Source organism: Populus trichocarpa, chromosome 19, assembly GCF_000002775.5.
Source record: "Populus trichocarpa isolate Nisqually-1 chromosome 19, P.trichocarpa_v4.1, whole genome shotgun sequence".
NCBI classification, from domain to species: Eukaryota; Viridiplantae; Streptophyta; class Magnoliopsida; order Malpighiales; family Salicaceae; genus Populus; species Populus trichocarpa.
Window position 1 is genome coordinate 12,411,200 of NC_037303.2, and position 26,890 is coordinate 12,438,089.

Sequence of the window (26,890 nt, forward strand, 5' to 3'; positions counted from 1 at the left end):
TTATGTGTTTTTTATTGTTTTTGCGTGCCAAGTCTAATATAAAAAATAAATTTAAAAAATAAAAAAATATTATTTTAATATATTTTAAAACAACAATTATTTTAATATATTTTAAAACTACACTATACAAACACTAACAAGTAAACTGCAAACTTCTGTTACACAGGAAAACAAAACACAGCAGATCCCCCTCCCGTTTTCGTGTCATCTCGCGACAGAAATTGTTCGAGTTCAGTTTCTTTTTTGCTTACCTAGCAAAAGCAAGAAGAAAAAAAGAAAAAAGATAAGGAAGGAGGCTCCCGCTCCAACTATAATGGTCACACCAATTTGTCTTCCTTTCTTTCTTGCCAATTTCTCGGAAGTGTCAACTAGGCCAACATTTCCAGTTACTTTTATCGAAACCCGTGGTGGAAATACTGGGATGACTCCAGATAGCTGATTGTTGGAAAGTATCAGCTCTGTCAAGGTAGCCATTTGAGTAAAAAGAATAGGAATCTCACCCGAGAACTTGTTGTTCGAGAGGTCCAAGACTTTCAAACCCATCAGCTGGGAAAGATCGCTTGGAATAGGTCCTTCAAAGAGGTTGCTGCTGAGATTTAAGACAGTCTGCAACCTCACTGGCATCTTTGGAATCCTCCCACTCAGTTGATTTTGTCCAAGTTGTAGTTCAACCACAGAAGGCATACTATCAGGGATTGAACCGCTGAGATTGTTACCTTGCAAGTTCAAATAATCCAGGTTGTCCAAGCCTGCAATTGAAGAAGGTATGGAACCGGTAAGCAAATTCCAGCTGATATTCAGGGTTGATAACGCAGGGGGGATTTGCTTTGGGATCTCACCACTCAATTTGTTTAATTGGAGTTTCATGACTTCAAGTGAATAAAGACCATCCAATTCTGCTGGTAATGCACCAATTAGGTTATTCTGTGCCAAGTTCAACACCACTAAGCTTCCACAAGAACTCAATTGGGGAGGTATCACACCAGTCAAACTATTGTTTTCCAGCTCCAAATGAGTTAGATTTGTTAGTGCTTCAAATGAAACAGGGATTGAGCCATTCATTCTATTGCTTCCCAATTTTAGAATAACCAAGTCTCGAGATACATTTGCTGGGATTGAACCCTCCAACATGTTATAAGACAAATCCAAAGTGTGCACATTCGGCTGTGACAGAAAGTCCGGTGGTATCAGCCCAGCTAACCTGTTATAACTAAGATCTAAATACGTAAGAAACCTTGTAAGTCCACAAGGAACTCCGCCATAGAAATTGTTTTCATTTGCTGCAAAGTGCTGCAGGGTTTGAATATTTGAAAGGCTTGTCGAGATCTCCCCACCTAACTTATTGGAAGACAGAACCAAAACTTCCAAGTAGGTTAGGTTTCCAAGTACATCAGGAATAGACCCCGAAAGCTGATTTGCACTAAGATCAATCCTGTGCAAATTCTGATAACTCACTATTTCCGACGGGATGGAACCCTGGAAAGAATTCACTGAAAGCTGAAGCTCTTCCAACATCATGGATTTCCCAAGGTTTATGGGAACATGCCCATTAAACTTATTGGAACTAAGATTCAAGCTTTTGAGTGAACGAAACCCATCTAACTGTAAACTAATATTACCACTCATAGAGTTACAAGACAAATCCAAGGTTTCTAATCCTTCAAAACCATGAAAAGTAGGCAAAGGACCAACTAGAGAGTTATGACTAAAACTCAAAGTCTGCAACTCCGAAATCTGTCCACAAACATTGATGAACTCATCTGGGATTGAGCTCAATAGGTTGTTCGAGAAATCAAGCCACTGCAGAGACTCGATCTTGCAAATAACAGGTATAAAATCAGAAGAGGAGAGACCGATGCCAGATAGGAAAAGATGGGTTACCCGTGTGTTGTCAGGACTGCATCTAACTCCAATCCACGAACATGGGTTTGGCTCCTTAGTAGCATCCCATGGTGAAGTAGTGTTGTTAAGGAGCTTAGAGAGAGTGATCATGGTGATATCTTGGTATTTGGACAGTTGACAAAACACAACGGAACATGAAAGCAAGAAGCAAGATAAAAGCAGCAAGCGAGTGTTATGTGCATGCCAGCTCATTTTTGAAGTGATGGGGAATGTTATGTTGCTTCACTTCCAAACCTACAAAGCAATTTGCAGAAACAACTGTTTGATATGTGAATGTTGTTGATTTTATAGTGATAAACTTTCTTATCGTGTGAACTGGATAATTTCACCTTCTAATTGGGATAATTTTTTTTTATATATAAAAAAATTATACAATATGATTATGACTTTTTTTTTACACCAAAAAATATAGCATATTTCAAGTGTACCAAGCCTAATCACTCGGGGACTTGGTCTTAGACACACTGGGTGAAATTATCACCATACCAAACTATCAAAAAATACAATATTTAAAGATAAAATTAAAAAAAATTAAAAAAATTTAATAATCAAACTAAAACGAAAAAACAAAATATTGTTTTTTCACCATCGTTTCATTTTTTATAAACAACCAAACCGAAATTTTATTTGTAAAATCAAGAACTAATTCAATACTGAAATAGTTTTTTAAAATCTTGAAAACCCAGAAGAAAACCATATGAAATAAACCCTTAAGTCTAATCACCAACAACCACAACAGAAAAAAAGTGAAATTAGAAGGAAAATCGATAACTAAAGCAGAAAAATTCAAGGATAAGAAAGAGTTTGATTCCTCTCGGAGGGCATAGTAAAACATTGAGCCCTCTTAGTTTTTTTTTTTTTTAATTCAACAGAAAAGGGCATAGTTTGATTTCTCTCTTTGGTAGTGTCCCATGGCCAAGCAGTGTTGCTACGAAGCACAGAGGGAGTGGTCGATCATGGTGAAATTTTGCTCTCAGACAGGGGACAGAACACAATAAAAGACAAGAACAAGCTGCAAGCATTTGCTATTATTGTTGCTTTTAATTCGTTTTCGAGTGAAATATTGAAGAACATCATATTTTCTTGTTAGAAAATACGATGGTTACACCATCACCTTCCTATCAATGCATATCGTTGTATTGTTATTGAAAATCTGAGCAATTCAATCGGAAACAACCAATTATGAGAGAAAATAAAAAAAAAAAAGTTCGGATCCTTATCTCGAAAATAATTCTTATGGAGTGTTTGAAATTCAATGTTGTGGAATGACTTTCATTTAAGCTTGCCTTGTTGACTGGGAGGAAGCAAGGTGGTCCAATACTCAACGTGTTGTCGTATCATTCTTGGATGCTTATTGTATTTGCATGGAAGCTGTGTTTCGTGATTTTTTTAATATTTATTTACTTGAAGTTATTTATTTTATATTTTTAAATTGTTTTGATATGCTAATATAAAAAATAATTTATTTTAAAAAAATATATATATATTATTTTCATATATTACTGAGTAAAAGTACTTTAAAAAAAAATCATTATCACACTCTCAAGCATTACTTGAACACTTTCTTTCATAGTACTTTTTTGTTTGACATTGTAGTGTTGTGTGGTTAAAAATATTTTTAAACTGATCATAATTTTAAAAATTATTTGCTTCCATTACTTAAACTTGTTTTTCAATTTAATTTATAATAAAAACTTGGGTTCGAGAAAAGTTATAATTTGTAGCTTTTCTTGAACTTGTTTTTTAATTTAAACCATCACTGTAAAAACTATCATAATATCAAATACACATACTTAAATATCTTTTATATTTGGAATAAAATCAAAAAATATATAAAAAATTTATCTCAAATAAAAAAATTAAGTTATTAGTTAAAATTCTATAATAAAATTTATGTTATTCTCTAATATATTTTTTCTAAGTGAAAGTTTCCTAATCTCGAAATTTGTATAGGTACACACTATAATTTTATTAATTTGAACTATTTTAATTTAAAATTTTAAGTTATGATGGTATTTTAAAATATAATTTATATTATTTTTTAATATAAAAAAAAGTTCTTTCTCACCAAAGAGAATCACTACTTTCCTTCTCAAACATTGGCGCAAAAAGGGCCTGGATACCATCACAGAACCATGCAACAAGCATGGAGACGCACTATGAAGGTGATTTTAGCAGAAGTTGAAATTCATCGCAAGGAGTACAAATATTTTTAAAGAAAATATAATGACCACTGGAGGTTTACATGGTCGTTAACTTCAGGGCTCGTGGGATTAGTCGAGGTGCACACAAGCTGACCCGGACACTCAAGTTAAACTAAAAAATATATATATATATATATTTTTAAAGAAACTAAACTTAAGCAATCGAGTTCTTCATGCAGCAACTCTAGATTGACGATATGTTTCCATGAGAATTCACCTTCTAATAATTCTTCTGTTTCCATTATTTTTCGGAGGATTTTGCACTCTTTTCTTTCAATGCCTTTTATTTTTAACTCAAGTTGCTGTTTCTTTTCGTTAGCCGGGTGTTTTAACTCAAAGATGCTGTTAGAAAATATAAAAAAAACAGAAGTTACTTCATTCCCAAGTAATATATCCTTCAACCTACTTCAAAGAAAGTGTCTTAGTCTACTTGTTTATTTTTGTATTTTAAAAATATTTTTAATAAATTTATTTTTTTATTTTAAATTAATATTTTTTTGTTGTTTTCAGATAATTTTAATACATTAATATTAAAAATAATTTTTAAAAAATAAAAAAATATATTTTAATGCTTTTTTAAATAAAAAGTATTTTAAAAACCAATCATAATTATACTACTAAACACCCCTAAATGAATAACAAAAAGTAATGCATTTTTTTTTAATCTCGGTCCTCTAAAAAGTAAAACTCTTTTAATAATGGTGTATTCTATTCAAAAGTCTTAAATTCAAAACCGTGCTCAAGAGAAACAAGCACCAAACCACTTGAAACAATTTAATGCACTTTTTATTACTAGTTTTTAACTCTCTTTTTTCCCTTCAAGATCCGTAATATTACGCTTCTCTTAAGCAAGACGTCAAACAATCTTGGAGCAAGCCTAAGAGCTGGAAAGCCATCAATGATCAGGGAAGGAAACTCGATCCTAGACTGGAACTTGGTAGCAAGAAGCTTAATTTCTTGAAAATGGTGTTATAATCTCCATCGATCATCGAACTCTGATGATTGTCATTCGAAACGCATCGAAGAAGATAGAATTCTTCGGTTTGTTTTTCTTTTATGTGTCTGAATTATGTCAGCAAAAACACTTTACTTAATCTTTTACATGACAAGAAAGAAAAGTAACATTAGAATAACTGCAGCAGTTGATCTCCCATGGCAATGTCAAACTCACCTTTCACCAAGCTGAAATTAGCCAACCATAGTAATTAGGTGGGTGAGATCTTCATGGGATTTAGTCACCACCGGCAGATCAGAGTCTTTCAAAGCTGAACGGATTTGCCACAACTTTGTGCCAAGTCAAATCAGCCCATATCTTCACTTTTCTGTTTTTCTTGCCTCCATTGAAGCACCTAATTGGTGTACAGGATTCCCTGTTTGGTTTTATAAAGACTAGTACTGTAGAACTTCTCTGCACTAATAATTGGTTAATGGAAAAACATAATTTCCACTTTCAATTATTTATCCATTCCATTAGACCAGCTCTCATGATCATCACGCACTTTCCCTTAAAAAATCTCCAAAGTAATGAATCTAAATAAATTTAGGTGGTGTTTAGTTATAGTCTCGGAAGTGACAAACGCATCTGTATTTGTCTCTTCAATAAGCATGTTTTTGTCCATTTTTATATCTGTTGTTTTATCCTAGAAAAGTAACCAAACATAATCTTAGATTTTGGTTCGAATATAATTATCGAATCTGCACGAAATCGGTAGGATAACTTGGAAATAAATAATCCAAACATTTAACCAATTCGAATCTCATAAAAGATTGCTTAAACAATGGAGTAAAAAAAACCAGAAAGAATCATTGGAACCAACAATTTGTTAGAGACTTGGTCAAGCTACCCTATCAGTTCAATCATTTTAAATATAATAAATTTATGGAATTAATATATATTTTTAAATTTTTTAATAATACCATCAATGATCAACCTATTGAACCAATGAAACAACCAGTTAAAACGATTTTCTAGCAAGGTCTTGTTTGATAACATTGGTAGAAGTATAGACTAACGAAACCCAAAGGAAAAGAAGTCACTTTTCCAAATTCCAAAAGCTTTTCTCAGGTCAGGGCGTCAGGCTGCTTTCACCGTTCAACGTGGGGCTCCACATCAAAGACTAGACTTGGAGGGTTTCATTTTTCCACAGAGAAATTTCTTTGATGGCCATTCCCGTGCTTTCTTTATAATCTACCACCAAATTTCTGGGAAAGACGAAAGGTGAGCCTGTCCAAGGTGTCCAAGTCAAGAAAAGAAAAATTAAGCAATAAAGAAAGAAAGAAAGCAGGAAGGCCTCCTTGGCAAGTTCAAAGAAAAAGAAGAAATCCCACAGCCCTACAAACACACATTACACAAAAGGTGTGATAACACCAATGTGTGCCGGTCCAAGTCTCTTGCCCAAAGAAGAAGCACAAGTTTCTGCTCAAGTCCACAGTCAACTGCCACTCCCAACACGCCTTACATTTGTTTTATCTTTCCCACGAAACACAAAGCAAAGCAAAGCACTTAATTTGAAAAATCTTTTCTACATCCCTCGAGTCTGCCATTTCTTTTTATTCTGTCTCCTCTTCACCTGAAACTGAGCCCAACAAACAAAAATATATACAAAATACTGCACACTTGCACATCCAGAAACGAAAGTTCAAGTATAGAAAAAACTAGTTGGATAATTCAGCTAAAATGACAAGGTATGTGCAGCAAAGAACCTCTCTTTTCTTGTCTTTCTTGTTCTTGTTGTTTCCATCAGTGTTCTCTCAACTATCTTCAAACCAGACCAACACCATGATGAATCTGTCTAAGTTACTTAACCTTTCTGATTCGTTATGGGATGCTACTAAAGACCCATGTTCTTGGAAGGGAGTTAATTGCAGCTCTGGCAACTCGTCAGTAACTAGTCTTTCTCTATCTGTGTTTGGTCTCTCCAACTCTAATTTCTTGCCTGTTGTTTGCAAGATTGAAACTTTACAAGCCCTTGATCTTTCTAACAACCGTTTGAGCTCAATTTCAGATGAGTTCATCAATGATTGTGGAAGGATTGATGGGCTAAAGTTGTTGAATTTTAGCAAAAATTTGCTAAGTGGTTCTTTGCCTGCTTTTAATGTTTTTGTTGGGTTAGAATCTTTGGACTTGTCTTTCAATTCTCTGTCTGGCAATGTTAGTCTACAGGTAGATGGATTCCTTGCACTTAAAAGCTTGAATCTTAGTTCCAATAAGTTCACTGGTCCTATTCCTGTAAACCTTAGAAAGTCCTTGATGTTGGAGGAACTTCAGCTCTCTATGAATAGCTTCCAAGGTACGGTCCCTCAAGAAATTGCAAATTATCAGAACTTGAGCTTAATTGATCTCAGTGCCAATAATCTTGAGGGGCCGGTTCCTACTAGTATTGGAAATCTCGCCAAGTTGAGGATTTTACTTCTGTCTGGCAATAAATTGAGTGGGGAAATCCCAGCAAACATTTCAAATATCACAACCTTGTATCGATTTGCAGCGAATCAGAACAAGTTTGGTGGTACAATTCCCAGTGGAATTACAAGATATCTTAGCTTCTTAGATCTCAGTTACAATAGCTTAAGAGGGCCTATACCGACAGATCTTTTATCAGGGTCGAACTTGCAACTTGTGGATTTGTCTTATAATCTGTTGGAAGGCTCATTACCTGCAAAGGTATCTAAGAGCTTGATCAGGTTGAGATTGGGAAGCAACAGGCTCAATGGGCCAATCCCTCCTTCTTTCGGGACACTTGATAAGTTGACTTACTTGGAACTGGATAACAATAGCTTGACCAATGAGATACCCCATCAGTTGAGTTCTTGCCGTAGTTTGGCACTATTGAATTTGGCACAGAATGACCTTACAGGCCCTGTACCTGCACCGTTGGGTAATCTCAGTAATCTTCAAGTTTTAAAACTTCAGCTCAACAATTTGAGTGGAGATATCCCTTTAGAGATCACTCAATTACAGTTGTTGTCGACCTTGAACATCAGCTGGAATTCGCTCACTGGTTCAATACCTTCTTCAATTTCAAACTTGCAAAGACTTGCTCACCTGAACTTGCAAGGCAACAATCTTCGGGGTCCAATACCTGCCACTATCAACAGCATGAACTCTCTGTTAGAAGTCCAACTTGGACAAAATCAACTAAGTGGAACTATCCCAATGATGCCGGTGAAATTGCAGATCGCTTTGAATCTCAGCACCAACCTCTTTCAAGGAGCTATTCCAGAAACTCTTTCCCGACTGACGGGCCTAGAAATTTTGGATCTATCAAACAACAATCTCTCAGGTGAGATTCCAGAGTCTCTTACTGAAATGGAATCCCTAAATCAGTTGATACTCTCAAACAATCAGCTTTCTGGGGTCATCCCAGATTTCAAACATTATGTGTCTTTAAATGCAAGTGGAAATTCAAGACTTAAAAATAATACAGCAACAAACACTCCCCAAGAATCCCCAAAGAAGAGGAGATCGGTTGTTGTGCCGGTTGTTGTTGCAGTTGTTGCTGCTTTTCTTGCTGTTGGCATTGTCTCGATTATAGTTCTATCATTCTCCAGGCGCTTTCTCAAGGTTAATGATCAGCAGTCACAATCAGGGGAAAATCTTCCATCACCTCAAGTCATCCAAGGCAATCTGTTGACTACAAATGGAATTCACAGGTCCAGCATCGATTTCACCAATGCCATGGAAGTAGCTGCTGATCCATTGAACATTGAGTTGAAGACTAGGTTTTCAACATACTATAAAGCCACCATGCCTTCTGGAGCAAACTACTTTGTCAAGAAGCTCAACTGGAGCGACAAGATATTCCAATTGGGTAGCCACAATAAATTCGGACAAGAGCTGGAAGTTTTAGGGAAACTGAGCAATTCTAATGTCATGACTCCTTTGGCCTATGTATTGACCGTCGACAGTGCTTATCTCTTCTACGAATATGCTGAGAAGGGTACGCTTTTTGATGTTCTTCATGGTAAACTGGTAGATACATTAGACTGGGCAAGCCGTTACAGTATAGCAGTTGGAGTTGCTCAAGGCCTTACCTTTCTTCATGGATGCTCCTCTGGTCCGATTCTCCTCCTTGACCTTTCAAGCAGAAACATTTTGCTCAAGTCTCTGAAGGAGCCACTAGTTGGAGACATTGAGCTCCACAAAGTGATTGATCCAACAAAGAGCACGGGCAGCCTTTCTACAGTTGCTGGCTCTGTGGGCTATATTCCACCAGGTAAACAAAACTCTATGCTCAACTTAATATCCAACGAGTATTCAAAATTTAATTTGTATGAACTGGTTGTGACCAAAATTCATGAATTCTCCTATGAACATGGATATCGAATACTTTCTTGTTAGTAGTTTCAGACTGCTTGATGAATCCTTGTTCAGCATATGCCTGAGCTTCTGATATTAACTTGAAGAGTGATTGTGGTTCTTGCAGAGTATGCATACACAATGAGGGTGACAATGGCTGGGAATGTATATAGCTTTGGGGTCGTTCTACTGGAATTGCTGACAGGAAAGCCAGCAGTTAGTGAGGGAACTGAATTAGCCAAGTGGGTTTTAAGGAACTCAACACAGCAAGACAGGTGGGATGGCATCCTTGATTTTAACATCAGCAGGACTTCACCTGCTGTCAGAAGCCACATGCATGCGGTCCTTAAGATTGCCCTTAGTTGTGTTAGTGTTTCCACAGAAGCAAGGCCAAAGATGAAGAGCGTATTAAGAATGATCCTCAATGCACGATGAAGACTGGCCTTCGGAATACAATCCCCCTAGAAACAGGAGTTCTATATATTCGAAAGATTATACTTCGCAAGTTTTTATTTCATATCTGTAAGTAGAACATAGGTTTCTTGCTGGACAGAACGAGGCAGCTGTTGCAAGCCGACTTGCATGTAATCTGCAATTCCTATGTATACATAATACATAAATGAAAATTATGAGTAATGTATCTATCCATCTCTTGTTTTGCCCCGGTTAGAGTTCTTCCAAAGTTTATTTTTATCTAGTGCCTATAATTTAACTAAATTAAGTGAAGCAACTTGGTGTTCAAGTTTGGTTCAATCTTTACTCGAGGCGCAGTTTAGGATCAAACTAACAATAATTCAAGTTCGCTATGTTTCTTCAATTAAGAAACACATAAATTTGATGATAACATGATGATGACCTGAACATGAACAAAAACATATAAATAAGAACATCAATGGAATATGAGGGAAACACATCTTACATTGGCTCTACCTATATCTGCAGATGCTCCATTTCTGTAGTCATTTAAGTTGCAGGCAAATTGCAAGTTTTCAAGCTAATATGTACATGAATGTTGACGAGATGGCGACTGGTATTTCCAGCCAAGAGTGCAGGCAACTGGCAAGTGCTGTTTACTTGTGAAACCGTGCAAGGGAAGGACAGACATTCATAAGAACTAACCAAAATGATTCCTCAGTCACCGGACAGCAATCTTCCCCAAATGGAAGAACCAATTCCATTCAACTTTATGGACACATGGGAAAAAACATTGAAGATCACATTTATGTTTCACATATCTGATGTTGGAAACAGCTACAACAACCAATTGCAGAAAAAGAAAAGGAAATTTGATAAGAAGCAAGAACTGCCAGGGTTTACAATAATGTTAAAGTGCAAAAGAATTTGTGATATCTGAAACCCAAATAAAAATAAATTCTGGTCCTGTTCTAAATGGAACTTTGGACAGAGATTATAGCTCCTACATTTCTCTTTTTGAGTATGCTCCGTGAAGATTGAGGAATGATTATCAGAGGAAGATGGGCTCTGAATCATACAGGGAAAAGGGAAATCTTCAGGATGTAAAGATGGCCTACTTTGGTGGCAGGATTCTGATTAGAAGGTAAGATCTTTGGGGTCCTCGATAATCTTTGCCAGTGTTTGCAAGAAGGCAGCAAGATCAGCACCATAGATTACCCGATGATCGGCTGTAACATTTACCTGTAGATATAGCACTTACAGTTTACAGTATGAGAAAAAAAATTGAACTATTTTTCATACAGAAACAACCTTTTCAGAAACTAATGAATATAATATACTTGTTACCTGCATCTGATTCTTCATGCCAATCCGGCCGTCCTTGGTTCCTACAACAGTTGGCTGTGATGCTCCAACAGCCATAATTGCTCCCTGCACCAACCATCCAGATGAATAAACCAAGCCATATGTCACACCAATCATCCAGATGAATAAACCAAACCATATGCCAATCACTAATAACGAGCATACTATGTATAGTAGCCTCTTGTAGAGAATCCAGCAGGTATGAAGCTTGTGAAAACACTTACAGTTCCAGGGGGCAGAATGGCATCAAATCGATCCACACCAAACATTCCCAAGTTAGAAAGTGTGAAAGTACCTGCAAATAAGTGAACAAGAGCAATGAATAGAGATTGGGAAATGTCATGCTAACAATATAAATGCCATGCCTAAAAATTTCTGAGAAAAAGCAGATGAGAAACACAATATAACTTTGTGACATCAAGGATTATGAACTACAGAAATCAAGAAAATATGACTAACGAACCAGTCAGCACAAAGCATGTAACTGGATTATCAGAAGTTGCAACAGACCCTATCAGTTTGCACTCGCACCAAATTAAAGCAAGCATTACAAGCTGGACTCACACAGGAATGGATTGTCACCCCAGAATTAATATCTCCACACGTCCTACTTTCAGTTTGCAACAGCTTTATATGCACTAATGATTTTGGAAACAGAGTGATTCTGGCAATCCACTTACAAAGGATATTTGCACAAGAATTACTAAATAACACTTCAAGCATTAGAAAACACAAATCGAATAACTCAGTACTCCACAATGAGAAAAACACAACAACAAGAACTATGGAACTATAGTCAATATCACCATTTGCAAACCTAGAAAAAACAACCCTTCCCAACTCTGGGAAATGCAGTGAGACACTATCATTCACTCCTATGAAACTACATTGTTTCTTGAATACCTAAAGTAACCCAGATGATGATTTAGTCAAATGAACAGAATTATGATTATGCTGGACTGTGCAGGACAAAGTGCTTTTCCATCCATTTTGAAATTACAATTATCCATTTGGAACTACTTAACCCTTTAAGTTCATAACTTGCAAAAGAATTAAGATTTGTATGTCCAGGATATCAACAAGAAGTTGATAAACTATTATAGTCACATTATGCATCAAAATAAATTGTTGTGGGCATTGTGGGCAGCCAAACTGGAACATGGATCACCAAGAATTCCTGATAAACATATCTTGAACAGTTAAATAAGAATTGAGAACATGTAGTACGTATACCTGTGTTGTATTCTTGAGGTTGCAGTTGCTTGGCCCGGGCCTTATCGACTAACTCCTTCCATTTTCTTGACAATGAGTAAATGTCAACCTGATACATGCATTAAAAGAAAAATACTCGAAAGTGAACAAGGATTTATAACCCAGAATATCAATAGAACATCCCAAAACAGATTAACAAGAACCTTATCAGCATCTTGAAGCACAGGTGTAATCAAGCCACCATCCATAGCCACAGCAACTGCAATGTTGACGCTACTATTATATGTAAAGCTATTACCATCTCGGCAACTGGAGTTTATTAAAGGATGCTTAACCAATGCCAGTGCGGTTGCCTTTGCAAGTAATGCTGTCATCGTCACTCCCTTGGACTTGATCTAGACATGCACAGAAAAGGAAGCACAATGGCAAGGATGAATCAACAGACAAATGAATTCAGTACAAGACAATCAAAACCTGCCCTGCAGATCCCCATCTTAAATTGCTAAATTATCACCGAATCTAAATTATTGAACACTCATAACTTTGGCATTCTTTAGCCATGATGATACCTTCCTTCGGAAAGCATCAATCAAATTACTAAACACTAATTACTCGAACAGCATGTTTGAAAGAAGATCACGATAGAAACTTCTCCATACAGGGTACCGTTTTATGTTCTCATCTAGGATCGTTTTAAAAAAAAATAGCTAATCGCAAATTCAGCAAGCTGTTTCAGATTCTAAACTAGAAAAATCACAAAAAATTCACCAATCTAGAAGCGAAGCATGATCAGCAATCAAACATCATCATCTCGTATACAGCATAAAGTATCAATCTTACGCGGCAGCAACATCCAAATATCACTATATTGCCGGAAAAATCCCATCTTAAGCATCCCAAATTATGATTAGAAAAGGAAAAGGCCCAATAGCAATTCTTACCTTCTTGTAAAGAGCATCAAGTGCATCAGTGGTAATAGTATACCCCACTCTAAATGTAGGCACTGACAAACTCTCCACCATATTCCTACTCACTGCCCCTTGCATTGTCGTAAAAGGCACCACCGATCCCAACTCAATCCCAGGCCGTGCGTGTACAGAAGGTGCCCCCGAAACCTTTGCACCTGTTGAACCCAATTCAGCAGCCGCTGCCGCCGCAGCCTCAACATCCTTAGCCACAATTCTCCCATTAGGCCCACTCCCTATCACTCTCCCCAACTCAACCTTCAACTCATTCCCAAGCTTCTTGGCATACGGCGACGCGACCACCCTCTTCCCTCCCTCCGACGCTGGGTGCACAGCCGATGCCACCACCGACGGAGAAGGCGGCGCCACCACAACAGCCTTATCAACAGCAACGGTGGATTCCAGAGCCGGAGCCGCCGCGGATGGATTCTGATCCGGAGCTGGAGAAGAAGAAGACGAAGAAGCAGCAGCTTTAGACTTGGCCTCCTCGATTTCCTCCTGGGATTCAGCTAATAAAGCAATAGCCGATCCAATTGCAGCAACACCACCTTCCTCGACCATGATGGCAGCCAAGTAACCATCATAGAAAGTCTCAACATCCATGTCAGCCTTATCGGATTCAACAACGACAACACTTTCACCTTTAGAAAGCTTGTCACCTTCGGATTTGACCCAAGCAACAATCTTTCCTTCAGTCATAGTAGAGCTCAAAGCAGGCATGAAGATTTCGCGGATCTTGGCATGGACCCGGGTTCTTGAAGAGGAAATGTGAGATGGGCTTGAAGAAAGACAGGGTTTTTGAGGGAGAGAAGAGGAGGAAGGAAGGAATGTGGTGTGGAGAAGGTGAGCCATTGGAGTGGGAGTTGTGAGAGAAGTGTTTGGAAATGGAGTGTTTGATTACTTTTTACTATTATGTAAGAGACGAATGAATTCTTGGAAACATCGAGAGAAAGAGAGGGAGAGAGAAGGCGGAGGTTTCAACTCAGAGATCAGTTATCATCATCGTTTTCGTTTAACTATGTCTCGTGTTTGGTTTCAGTTAGGTTCCAACTTCCAATATGATATCATATGGCAACCAAACCTGATATCAGCTTTTGCTCAGCATGTTTGATCATCAGCTCTGTTAGTGTTTGGGGCGGAGGTTTCATCATCGTTTCAAAAATATATATATATATATATATATATATATAAATGCTTTTGAATTGTCTTTTTAAAAAATAAAAAAACATATATTATTTTAAAACATTCTAAAAAAAATAACACTTTAAAAAAATCTTTAAATTATTTTGTTTGCCAATGCCATGATAAACAAACTATTATATTATATAATATACTAAAAGGGTTTAATGTCTCTCTTATTATTTACCTAGACATAGGTTACTATGGATTGAAAAAATATAATGATAAAATTATCTTTGTCAAAAAAAAATTACTATACATATAGTGGGGGTGAGATTGTTTTTTAATGGGATACATTTAGCATTGAAAGAATGATTGTGGACAAAATGGTTAATTCGGGTTTTGTTGGGGTATGGTAAGGCTTGCAGGCCCCAGCGGTGTGGCAAGGCAAAACTGCCAGCTCCAGGCGTTGGGACATGACATGGTTGTCAAACACCTGGCGTTGAGGCATGGAATGACTGTCATACCCTAGGTGCCCGGGTCAAACAAGGCAGCTAGACCCCAGACCTTTTGAGTTAGGCATGTTAGCCAGACCCAAAGTGTGATATCCCACGTCGGAAGCGAGCATCCAGAGCTAGAGCTTTATGAGCAGTGCTGGTCACTGACCTATTGTACGCGTTTTGGGGCGTCGGGCTCAGAAGTGGGCTCGCGTCACCAGGAACAAAACCGTGATGGCGGTAAGGCCCAAAGCGGACAATATACGGCAGGTTGGGCCGGGCTATTACACAAAGCTCTAGGGTCTAGTGTCCATACCTAGGGCTCTTGGGTCTAGCACCCAGACCCGAAGCCTTGGTCCAACGTCCACACTCGAAGCCTCGGTCTGGCATCCGGACCCAAGGCTCTCGAGTCCGGACGCCTGACCCAAGAGCCTAGGGTTGCATGTTAGGACCCTAGCCTTTAGGGTCTGGTGTCCAGACCCGCAGCTCTTGGGTCTGGCATCCGACTGGCACAACAGACCTAAGTAATTTGGATTTGGCTGGAGTTCCTGGCCCAAGTTAATTGGGTTTGGCAGGTGCGCCAAAGCCAATTAACTTGGGTCTGATAGAATTTAAAATTATTATTAATATTATAAATATTATTATTGTCATTATTATTAATATAATTATTAATAAAATTTCAAAAAATATTGTTACTATTTGTCGATACACGACGTCGGGCGACGGCTCCCGCTTTTTTGTTTATTTAACAAAAAGGGTTTTTTTTCTCGATTGGGGGAAACAAAGATTTTATTGGAGTCGCCATCTAGTAATTTGAGGGAACTAGAAATCCCAAATTAGACACTGATCCCAGAGATTCGGGTACGGGGTTAGTTATGATTAAGGGAAGGTAGACACCACCCTTAAAACATCCTTTCAATAGAAAGGTTACCCTTACTTGTGTGTTTTTTGTTTGATTCAAATGCGATTATATTTTGGGCTTATTTGTAATTCTTTTTTAAATGATTAACGTCGGTCCCTAAAAATAGGAGACACGTTAAAAATGACATCAGTCCCTAAAAATTAGGAGACTCGTCTAAAATATTGACGTTTGTCCCTAAAAAGGAGAGTTACGTCTGGATTACCAAAAGAAATAATGGATATAATCCATTATATTTTGGGTTTATTGGTAATTTGTTTTTTTTCAAATGGTTAACGTCGGTCCCTAAAAATAGGAGACGCGTTAAAAATGACATCAGTCCCTAAAAATTAGGAGACTTGTCTAAAATATGACGTTTCAACCCTAAAAAGGAGAATTACGTCTGGGTTACCAAAAAAAATAATGGACATAAGCCATATTTGGTATTTATATTTTTGACATCGGTTCTTTTTTAAAAAAAAAGACGTGTCGACTTTGGTTTTTGTATTTTTTACAACATGCAAGAAAATTTACAAGCATTTATATATAAAAAATATCAAAAATACCAGTAGAAACCCCGAAAAATTACATGAGTGCCACTATACAGGTAAAAGACTGAAATACCCTCGGGTTTCTTGAAAAATTCCGAAAATGCCACTGGCGGCGCGTGTGGCACACGCGCGGCTACTGTTGGCGGCGGGGAGATTTTCCGGCGAGATTTCTGGCCAACCGATGGTCGATCCTGGTAGATCTGATGTCGAGGATTCTTATGGTGGTGGTCTTGACGGTCGTTGATGGCTGATGAGCGAGAATCGACGACTTGAAGCTTCGGTGGCAGCCGACGATCGCGGTCTTTTTCCGGCCAGATGAGGCGGAGAAAACGATGAAAACCACCGGGGTTTTTCTTTACAGCAGGGGAGAAACCTTTCTGTGGTGGTGCGGAGGCTGGAGACGGCCGGAAAGTAGAGATCGGATGAGAGAGAGAGCGTCGCCGACGAGAGGAGAGAGAGAGTCCGAGAGTATGCTACGGTATGAACGCGTGTATGGTACACCGGTACCGCTGAACACTGTGCACCGTTGGATCTCGGATGAAACGATCGGATGGCTGTGATTGGCTAGATCTGCAGGTTGATCGGACGGTCTGGATGAGCGGAGCTTTGATCTGGTGTGGCGCGGTGCACCGAAAGCTTGGTACACCGGATGATGTGGCGCAACGGGATCAAATCTTGGAATATTTCAAAGGCTGAGATGTGTCGGGATATATTTGGTATTTTCCATATTGTTTTTAATAAAAATCAATATCTTACTCGCATGAAAAAATAGTAAAAAAACGTGAATAGTGTTTGTTCTTTCTTTTTTTTCTTTCTCCTCTCTCTTTTTTTTTCTCGCGTGTCCCTGGCTATTTATAGCCAATGACAGGGGACATCAAAATCATCCACCGATCTGCTTTAAAGAAAAAATGGATCACCTGCTTTCGGCGCAACTGCCCGCTGACAAATTGTATTACTTTTGTTTTTATTATGTATAATAATAAATATTTATATAGGTAAAGTTAAAAACTCAAATCAGTATTAGAAAAAACCTGAATCAACCGCTAAAAATCAATTTTAATGACCGAAAATAACAGTTTTGACCCAAAATGACCTGAAACTCATTTTTTACCCTGGTCGACATGGTTTGACCCGTATTGACCCGGTGGACTCGGTTTTGACCCGAAAACGGCCTGAAACTCATTTTTTACCCTGGTCGACATGTTTTGACCCGTATTGACTCGGTGGACTCGGTTTTGACCGAAAATGACGGTTTTGACCTGAAAACTCATTTTTTACTTGGCCGACATGGTTTGACCTGTAATGACCCGGTGGAATCGGTTCTTATGGAAAGATGCGGTTGACTCGAGAAAAATATATTTTTGAATTTTCCTTTTTCTTAATTTTTTTGGATTTTTATAAATAATAATAGAAATAAAATAACATTTGAGAAAATCTTGGTGGATCCAAAATTGGGTTACAACAGTTGCCCCCTCTTTACAATGCTTACGGTGCAAAGGCATTGGAAAATTCATTTTCTTTTGACTTTGCATAGTAAGTTTTGTAAAGAAAAACGATGGAAGTGTTGAAAAATACACAGATTTTTCAGTTGGTCTAATTCTTATGGGCGACCTGCCCAAATGAAAAACATGAAAGTGTTTTCAATATTGATCTTGTGAAATACATGAAAGTGATTTCAGATTAATGTTGTGAAATACATGAAAGTGATTTCAACATTGGTTTTTTTTTTTTGTGAAATACATGAAAGTGATTTCAACAATGGTTTTGTGAAATACATGAAAGTGATTTCAACCTTAGTCTTGTGAAATACATGAAAGTGATTTCAACATTGGTTTTGTGAAATACATGAAAGTGATTTCAACCTTAGTCTTGTGAAATACATGAAAGTGATTTCAACATTGGTTTTTTTTTGTGAAATACATGAAAGTGATTTCAACAATGTTTTTGTGAAATACATGAAAGTGATTTCAGCATTGGTTTTTTTTTGTTGTGAAATACATGAAAGTGATTTCAACAATGATTTTGTGAAATACATGAAAGTGATTTCAACAATGGTTTTTTTTTTTTGTGAAATACATGAAAGTGATTTCAACAATGTTTTTGTGAAATACATGAAAGTGATTTCAGCAATGGTTTTTTTTTTATGAAATACATGAAAGTGATTTCAACAATGTTTTTGTGAAATACATGAAAGTGATTTCAGCAATGGTTTTGTGAAATACATGAAAGTGATTTCAACATTGGTTTTTTTTTTTGTGAAATACATGAAAGTGATTTCAACAATGTTTTTGTGAAATACATGAAAGTGATTTCAACAATGGTTTTGTGAACCGACCCGTCTGTGAAATACATGAAAGTGATTTCAACAATGAGCTTCAGGGTTGATGAAAAATTCTAAAGGAAGTCATACCTGTATGGTTGAGATCTGATTTGTAAATCGATCTCAGAGATGATGAAATCTTCTCAAGAAAGTCTTGTATGTACGGTTGGGATTTGATTTGTAATTGGATCCCAAAGATGAGGAAAGCTTTTCAAGAAAGTCTTGTATGTACGGTTGGGATTCGATTTGTGGATCCCAAAAATGAGGAAAGCTTCTCAAGAAAGTCTTGTATGTACGGTTGAGATCTGATTTGTAAATCCCAAAAATGAGGAAAGCTTCTCAAGGAAGTACTGTATGTACAGTTGAGATTTGAGCTGCCGTTCAAAACGATGGTAGGAGTAAATTCCTTATAAATCACACAGTATTTGGCAAAAGACATCATCAACTTCTTGCATTTTCAATACTCTCAAAGTTCTCAACTTTTGAAGCTTTAACCATGTCTTCCTCTTCTTCCAATGCTAACCCAAACCCTGTTCCTGCAGTAGAGCCTGCAGTTTGGTGTACTACCTTTGAAGTGAATGGTCGTCCAGTTACAATAGAGGATACTGTAATGGACAATGAAGATATTGCTGTAGCTGTGGCTAGAGACATGATCCTTCCTCGCGATGAAATAATGTTGGCAGCCAGGACCGATATTGAAGCAGTGAATCAGTCACTTGCTCTCAGTATCAGAGCTACCTCGTCTTTGGTGAACGTTGCAGAGCGTCTTCATGCCAGAAGACTTGAGTTGAATACTCAGGTTCTTGATCTCCATCATCAGATTGAGAATTTAAGGAATAGACTCCGTGATGAGAGACGTCACAGAAACAACTTGGAGAGGAGAAATCAAGAGTTGAATACCCGTGTGGACTTTTGGCGGGACTATGTTAACACACGACACCTCGAGTTCGAGGAAGAGATGGAGCGTATGCATAAGCAATTTGAGGAATTCCGAGGCATGATTAATCATCAAGATGAAAATATCCCTGATCGTCCTCGCACAGTTTAACATTTGTACTTGTAAACCCCTTTTTCCATGAATAAAAATCCATCTTTCTTGTCTTCATTTATGAATTTTGCTTTTGTGGAATTGCCATATTTGATGTGATTTACAAGAACTTCAATTCATGTGAGTCTCGTTGGATCCCAGTGGGAATTTTGTTTCTTGAAATATCTGCAAAACAAATATGCAATGCCCGTGAAGTTAGATGATATGCAATGCATCTTACCTGTTTTTGAAATATAGGTTCCCCCCTCTTTGATGCTTCATCGTCATAGGGTGGCTTTGTTTGCATTCCAAAGCCTTCTTTGTTCTTTCGATGCATTGGCTCATTCATGTGCTAGCCATCCACTCAGCTGTAAATGCAGTGCCCATCTTGGGTTGTCCGCGATGATTACTACTCTCGCTGTTTATCAAGCTTGACAATGCCCCCAAGTGTAGTGTTGCTTGATTTATCATGAAGAAGCTTAACAAATCGTTCATCTCCTGGATTCTTTCAAGAATTGTTCTCTGATTGATTGTGCGCATCGTGCCAACACCCATCAAGATTGTCAATCAGTTATGAACTCGACTTTAGTTGAAACATACCCTTCAAGTATATGCAGTCATCCACTTTAATGGAACCGTCATGTCATTCAGACCTACATTTCATACTTTGCAGTAAAAAGCTCATCGTTGTATGCTCAGTTTCTTTCTCAATAAGTTCTTCTCAACTCATCTAACCAGATTGTGAAAAGAAGTGTCTCGGCCTCATCAATGATGTTGCTTTTATCACTCATACTCATGTGGTGCAATGCACATTGACTTCAAATCAGATGGTCTCACGGTCAGTCTAGGTGGGTGCGGTGCATTCTTCCAACATTCATGCAAAAGCGATCATGTGATAACATCTTTCAATAGTCATAGCCATATTGGAGATGATAAACCAAGATGAAGATATGAAGATGTCCTTCAGGTACATCTTTGCTCTCAATTGTTGTCGGGGTTTACTGGATCATAAACTGTTCTTGAACATCATTGCCCTTAATTGATGAATGTGCTCATTCACTGATTATCTTTCTTTGAACCATATTGTCCTCAGTTTATTGATTCATCATTTGATCATCTCTATCCCCCAGCTGATTTAAACACTGTTTGTTTTCCTTCTCGAAGGTCCATTGTATTGTCCCCAGGAGTGTCGAGGAGAATTGATGTCATTTCTGTCAGGAATTTGCAAACTTGGTTGATGTTTTTCTTTTGAAAATCTTTCTTATTTTGGAATCAAATCTCACATTTCAAAGGTCATGTCTATTCAAGTCTAATTGTTGAAATGAAATCAAAGAGATGTCAATTTTTGAAAGTATTTTTGGAAATCAAGCTTTATTGGTCAAAGATCCAACACACGCTATTCAATGTAGTCCTTTGATTGTCTTGTATTTTGAGAGAAAAGAAATTGACTCGTTGTAAGATTAAAATGGCTTTTCCATGGTTCTTTGTATCCATTTTAAACTCTAATTTTGGGTATATCTTTTGATTGTCTATAATGAGGTGACCTTTTATGAATTTCAAGAAAAACAAGGTACCCGAGTTAAAACTTGAGGCTTTATCAAGAAAGATTGTTTCTTTTTTTTAGCAACAATTTTATCAGCATGCATAATAATCAGTAGCTTGATTCATGAAGTCACGACCTGTATGAACAACTCTTCAATTTTTGAGATCGCCATTTATCGGTTCAGATTGCTTACTTGATTAAAAAGGACTTTCTAAAGCACGTAATGTAGGCTATGGTTCATAGCTATGAAATGAAGGAATTTCACAAGCTCAAAAGGTGTTTGAGGGTTTCAAGAACCTAGGATCACCATCAATTACTCATCAATCTTTTTCTCACGTTGTCTTTGTAGAGACAGTGACATATAACCTTGTTAATCTCAAAAATCAAAATTTGTTTAACATAGGTCATAACGCAAATCCAACTTTTCTTTGATGAATAGCCAATCTAATCTTTTGAAGATCGTAAAGGCTTTATCATAGACACACCAAAAGACATCACACTTGATTTTTTTTCGGGTTAACTTTTGGCATTTGTTGTGTCTTTATCAATCTTTGGCTTTCTTCTTCGAGCCCTTTCTCAATCATTGGACTTTTGTTCTAAGCCTTCCCTTTATCCATCGACTCTAACATTGTCTTTGTCTTTTCTAGGAAAAGATTCTCATTGCCCCCAGTGTGGGGTGTGATCCTAGTCAGGGTTTTTTATGAAAGAAATATTCTATCAGCTCAAAATGGGACTGCAAGGGATATATATTTCAAGAATTATGAAAGGATGAAACAAAAATGGCCTTTTCTCATTTCAAGCAAGGTCGGTTAGAACCGATAAATTTTGACCTCATCCAATGTAATGATTTAGACTTGTACGAATCATAATTCATGAGTCCATAACTACTGAATCCACTACGTGTCATTATGCATACTGCTAAAACTTAGCTACATGGTGTATGGTTCAATTTCATGTGTGAGCTCAAAAGTTTCTTGGTCACCTCATGTCATTTCAACAAGCATCGAGTTATTCAAGAAAAATAATTTTAATCTTCAGGATTGACTAATCTTAAACGCATGTTGGAGCTTGATCAAAATATTTTGTCAAAATAACCTTTGAAAGAAACATCTCATGCTTTCAGAACAACAAAGGGACAAAGAAAAGACATGTTTCGTTAAAAGATGAGATGTGATCCCAAAATATAATGCAGAATGACAAAACTCATAACAAAAAGGATCGACAGTTTAACACTCTTCTTGGATCAGCTTTTCTAGCTATATCTGTGTTTTGCCAAGCATTTCGATCACTTGTCAATCTGAGGATGTTGAGGTGACAATATGGCCGATGACGTCATTTTGCACAAACTCAACTTGATTCTTGAAATTCTTGCAACCGTTCAACTGAATGGCACAAAATCCCCCAATGATATTCATGTATCTTTTACTAAGGGATGAGGGCTCAAAGGCGCACTCAAAGGGAGTTGAGGGCTCAAAGGCGCACTCAAAATGGAGGTAGGGTTAGACAACGCACTACCTAAGGGATGAGGGCTCAAAGGCGTACTCAAAAGGAGTTGAGGGCTCAAAGGCGCACTCAAAATGGAGGTAGGGTTAGAAAACGCACTACCTAAGGGATGAGGGCTCAAAGGCGTACTCAAAAGGAGTTGAGGGCTCAAAGGCGCACTCAAAAGGAGGTAGGGTTAGAAAACACACTACCAAAAGGATGAGGGCTCAAAGGCACACTCAAAATGGAGGTGAGGGTTTAAAGGCGCACTCAAAAGGAGGTAGGGTTAGAAAACACACTACCAAAGGGATGAGGGCTCAAAAGCGCACCCAAAATGGAGGTGAGGGCTCAAAGGCGCACTCAAAAGGAGTTGAGGGCTTAAAGGCGCACTCAAAAGGAGGTAGGGTTAGAAAACGCACTACCAAAGGGACGAGGGCTCAAAGGCGCACCCAAAATGGAGGTGAGGGCTCAAAGGCGCACTCAAAAGGAGTTGAGGGCTCAAAGGCGCACTCAGAATGGAGGTGAGGGCTCAAAGGCGCACTCAAAAGGAGTTGAGGGCTCAAAGGCGCACTCAAAAGGAGGTAGGGTTAGAAAACGCACTACCAAAGGGATGAGGGCTCAAAGGCGCACCCAAAATGGAGGTGAGGGCTCAAAGGCGCACTCAAAAGGAGTTGAGGGCTCAAAGGCGCACTCAGAATGAGGTAAATTGGCGGAGTCAGGGCAATAAGTCTAGAGTCTAACAGATGCTGGTAGACAAACTCGAGTGGTCGAGGTATGTCAATCTTAGCAAAGACATTTGAGCAATTGATGCTACAGTGAGACCTGGTTGGACCACATAATTAAGGCTTCCCATCGTCAGAGGCATCCTTTGATTCATCTCTCATTATTGTTCTAGAATTCTTGGTAGAATCTTCAATCATTCCCCTCTTCATAGCTTGTTCAAATCTTTCGACAATCCTCACAACATCATATCAATCTTTCCAATGTTGTTGTGGTTATTTGTGGATTGGTAGAAACTTTCCAACAGCCAGGCAATCTTGGTAGCGCATAGAAACATGCAGCACCACCACTGCCGACGTGTGGAATCATGCGTTGTCTCAACAGAGAAACTGATGAATCTGAAAACCCTTTTGTCTCCTCTTTGATTCCTCACTGGCAGTGCAACAAACAAACACCTATAGTGGGAATTCTGCTCTGTTAAAGTTTCAATGTCTGCTCTTATTTTTCTCAGAGCAACATCCGATACTGCTGGACCGGAATGATGTTCACAAGAGATGTCTGGAAAGAAAGCCAATGCACCAGGAACAGAAAGCTAGCAGCTATTATGTGCTCTTGGAATATGTGAAGGCTTTGAACGACTATCAGTACAGTTGAACGAGAACAAGGGTTGTCGTCATTAATTGATGACTGAAGACAATGCTGTCATTGTTCATGATGAAAAAGGAGAGGTGCAACTTCAATGGAACGTGGATAAGTAGTGTTCCACGCAAGAGACTGTGCAGACGTTCCCTTTCCATTCTTGAAGCTCAACACTTATTCAAACAGATTTATGAGTTGAACTACTTCACCTTTACTGCTCTCAACTTCCTTTTGATAAGGAGCCTCTAGCTAACCCCTGTCTTGATTTTCCATCTTCATCAGTCCATTAGACCTCAGGTAGGGGAACGTATGTTTCAAACGTTTGCATGCTTGATAAATGAATGAAATGCACAAATGGATGCAAAATGCCATATGTTTTATGCATGCTTGTTATTTGTTGCAAGGTTTCCTTATGACGAGGAATAGACCAGATCAGATTCTCTTAAGAAAGTTCTCACTGAGGACTCCAAACCTACAGGAACTTGAACCGATTTAGGGGAGAAATTTGATTTTTATTGGATATCCTTCAGTTGTTTTTCCTTCTACTCTCTTACCAGAAGTAACCCTACCAGGATGTTTCCATGTCTTATTCACTGACTCCAATAATTTCTTCGAAGTCTTGAAATCTTCATAAAATGTTGTGAGTTCGGTAGTCCTTGGAATAAACTGCTCATGGAAGATCCCACATCGGAAGCGAGCGTCCAGAGCTAGGGCCTTATAAGTGCATGCTTATCTTAACTAGTAAGACGCGTTTAAAACCCTGAGGGGGACCTGGGTGGAAGCCCTGGGAATGGGTGGACCAGGGGGCCCAGAAGGGACAGTATCTGACAGGGTGAGTGTGTTGCGCTACTTTGAAAGACGCGTTTTGAGGCCATGCGTGGCTGCTAAGAACAAACCCGTCAGGGGGACCTGGGTGGAAGCCCTGGACATGGGTGGATTGGGAGGCCCAAAGCGGACAATTTTTTGCTAGTGAGGTGGGGTGTTACAGCTCAAATCAAAATTGTCGTAAAACCATGATAGGACAATAGTTAATACAGCAGCAGGCTCCTATCAACGGGACCCATGGATACTCACCACAATATGCCAGATAAGATTTGAAGTAAGAGTATCGACTCCTCCAATGAAATTGAGATTTATTTAGACATAGAAATATTGATTCCCATGTGGTTCTTCCTACTTCATGCAAGTGTTTTTTAGCAAAATTCTCCAGCTGAGAATAAAGATGCCATGGGGTGCCAACCAAACCTGAAATCTTCCCCTCAATCATATGACTTACAGTCCAGACAAACAATAACTGTAAGCAACATCTTAAACGACCCCTTCCAGCTTTTCTACAATAATTCAAGGATGAGAAAGTTTTTGCCAATATTGTTGTAGCAGGGTTAATTTTAAGGGTCACCACATTTTTGAATACATTAACAGCCTCAAAATCAATCATTCCTTCGGCAGATGGGAAAAGAACCAAACCATATATCCCTAAGGCCAAAATTCTCAATCGAATTTCATTGCTTTCATCATGTAATCTCCTCTTGAATATGGCCTCTAGTTCATTCCAAAACCAACCCTGGCTATTTCCTCGTTTAGTTGCATGTGATTTTGCTAGTTGACAGTCTGTCTGGGTAATCCAAGCAAAGTTAGAAAGTGCATGCTCTATAGGTGTGTAAAAGTACACCTTTTCTGACTTGGGACAATTTAGCAGGGATTCATACTCCTCGATAGTAGGAGTCATATCCACAGTATCAAATGTGAAGCACCGATATTCTAGATCCCAAAACCCTATCATGGCCTGAAAACAAGCATGTTGGACCCTAATCTTCAGTAAATATGATAGATCCCCATATTGTTTCTGAAAAGTGATTTGATCATGAGAGGATAACTTTTCCCAGCAGTCTAGCAGTTGTCCTGTACCAAGTGGTCTGTCATCTAATTTAACATGCTCTGGCAACTGAGACTCAAATTTTGATGGCAAACAATCCCCTTCATCATGTTGGCTCAATTCTGATCTGGTCAAAAATTCCTCAATAGTAATGGGTTTTTCCATCTCACACTTCCTGTAAGGATCGGTGGAGATTTAATGAGCATATGAAATGTATATGAACATGTATGTTCATGCATTGACATTTGTTCGTGTCCTAATGGGTATATCCTACTTGATAGGATCTAGCTCATAAGGTTTGGCTCAGTTTAGTCTATCCTTAAAGATATTCTTTGGTTCTTAGATTGCCCGAATTACTCGTGAAGTAATCGGCCTCTTAACCTTATACAACATGAGTAGGGGAGAAAAACTCCACAATACTAGTTGCATAGGGTGAGTTACAATCCAAGCGAAAGTCCAAATGAGCATCAGTGGACATAAGTCACACTTGCCACTTGAATCTCTCTTTTCTAATCTTAAACAGGACGAGCTCGGGTCCAGAGCTTTTATGGGTTCACCGTGAAGTGTGTGAATACACAAATAAATAATATGTATGCATGTGACGATATGAAAAATTGAAAAGAATCACAGTAGATATTGCATAAAATAAATAATGCAAATAAAATAAGTGCCCAAAAATAAATAGCGATAAGAAAGAGCAAATGAAAAGCAAACACAAGCAGTTGGCTCAACCCTAAGTCCCCAGCGGAGTCGCCATTCTGTCGATACACGACGTCGGGCGACGGCTCCCGCTTTTTTGTTTATTTAACAAAAAGGGTTTTTTTTCTCGATTGGGGGAAACAAAGATTTTATTGGAGTCG

General features: G+C 38.3%; 3 protein-coding genes across 5 annotated transcripts; 1 reads left to right on the forward strand and 2 right to left on the reverse strand.

The window, feature by feature from the left end:
• Positions 1-54: 54 nt before the first annotated feature.
• On the reverse strand, positions 55-2,191 carry LOC7467429 (probable LRR receptor-like serine/threonine-protein kinase At4g36180). Its single transcript, XM_024591853.2, has 2 exons — positions 840-2,191; positions 55-749 (listed from the first exon to the last, which is right to left on the reverse strand). Exons 1-2 carry the CDS (start codon positions 2,092-2,094, stop codon positions 232-234), a joined length of 1,773 nt encoding a protein of 590 aa, XP_024447621.2. The 5' UTR covers positions 2,095-2,191; the 3' UTR covers positions 55-231.
• Positions 2,192-6,310: 4,119 nt separating this feature from the next.
• LOC7467430 (LRR receptor-like serine/threonine-protein kinase GSO2) lies at positions 6,311-10,071 on the forward strand. Its single transcript, XM_002325523.4, has 2 exons — positions 6,311-9,319; positions 9,530-10,071. The coding sequence occupies exons 1-2, from the start codon at positions 6,784-6,786 to the stop codon at positions 9,835-9,837; spliced, it is 2,844 nt and encodes a 947-aa protein (XP_002325559.4). The 5' UTR covers positions 6,311-6,783; the 3' UTR covers positions 9,838-10,071.
• Positions 10,072-10,599: 528 nt separating this feature from the next.
• LOC7475808 (dihydrolipoyllysine-residue acetyltransferase component 5 of pyruvate dehydrogenase complex, chloroplastic) lies at positions 10,600-14,514 on the reverse strand. Of its 3 annotated transcripts, none has more exons than XM_002325962.4 (6): positions 13,335-14,514; positions 12,597-12,788; positions 12,415-12,502; positions 11,406-11,476; positions 11,164-11,247; positions 10,600-11,058 (listed from the first exon to the last, which is right to left on the reverse strand). In XM_002325962.4, exons 1-6 carry the CDS (start codon positions 14,208-14,210, stop codon positions 10,954-10,956), a joined length of 1,416 nt encoding a protein of 471 aa, XP_002325998.1. In that variant the 5' UTR covers positions 14,211-14,514; the 3' UTR covers positions 10,600-10,953. The 3 variants fall into 3 exon arrangements, 2 of the variants coding, with proteins under 2 accessions (XP_002325998.1, XP_052305403.1); XR_008058186.1 differs by having other exon boundaries at positions 11,041-11,058; positions 11,347-11,476; XM_052449443.1 differs by lacking the exon at positions 11,406-11,476.
• Between the last annotated feature and the right edge of the window lie 12,376 nt (positions 14,515-26,890).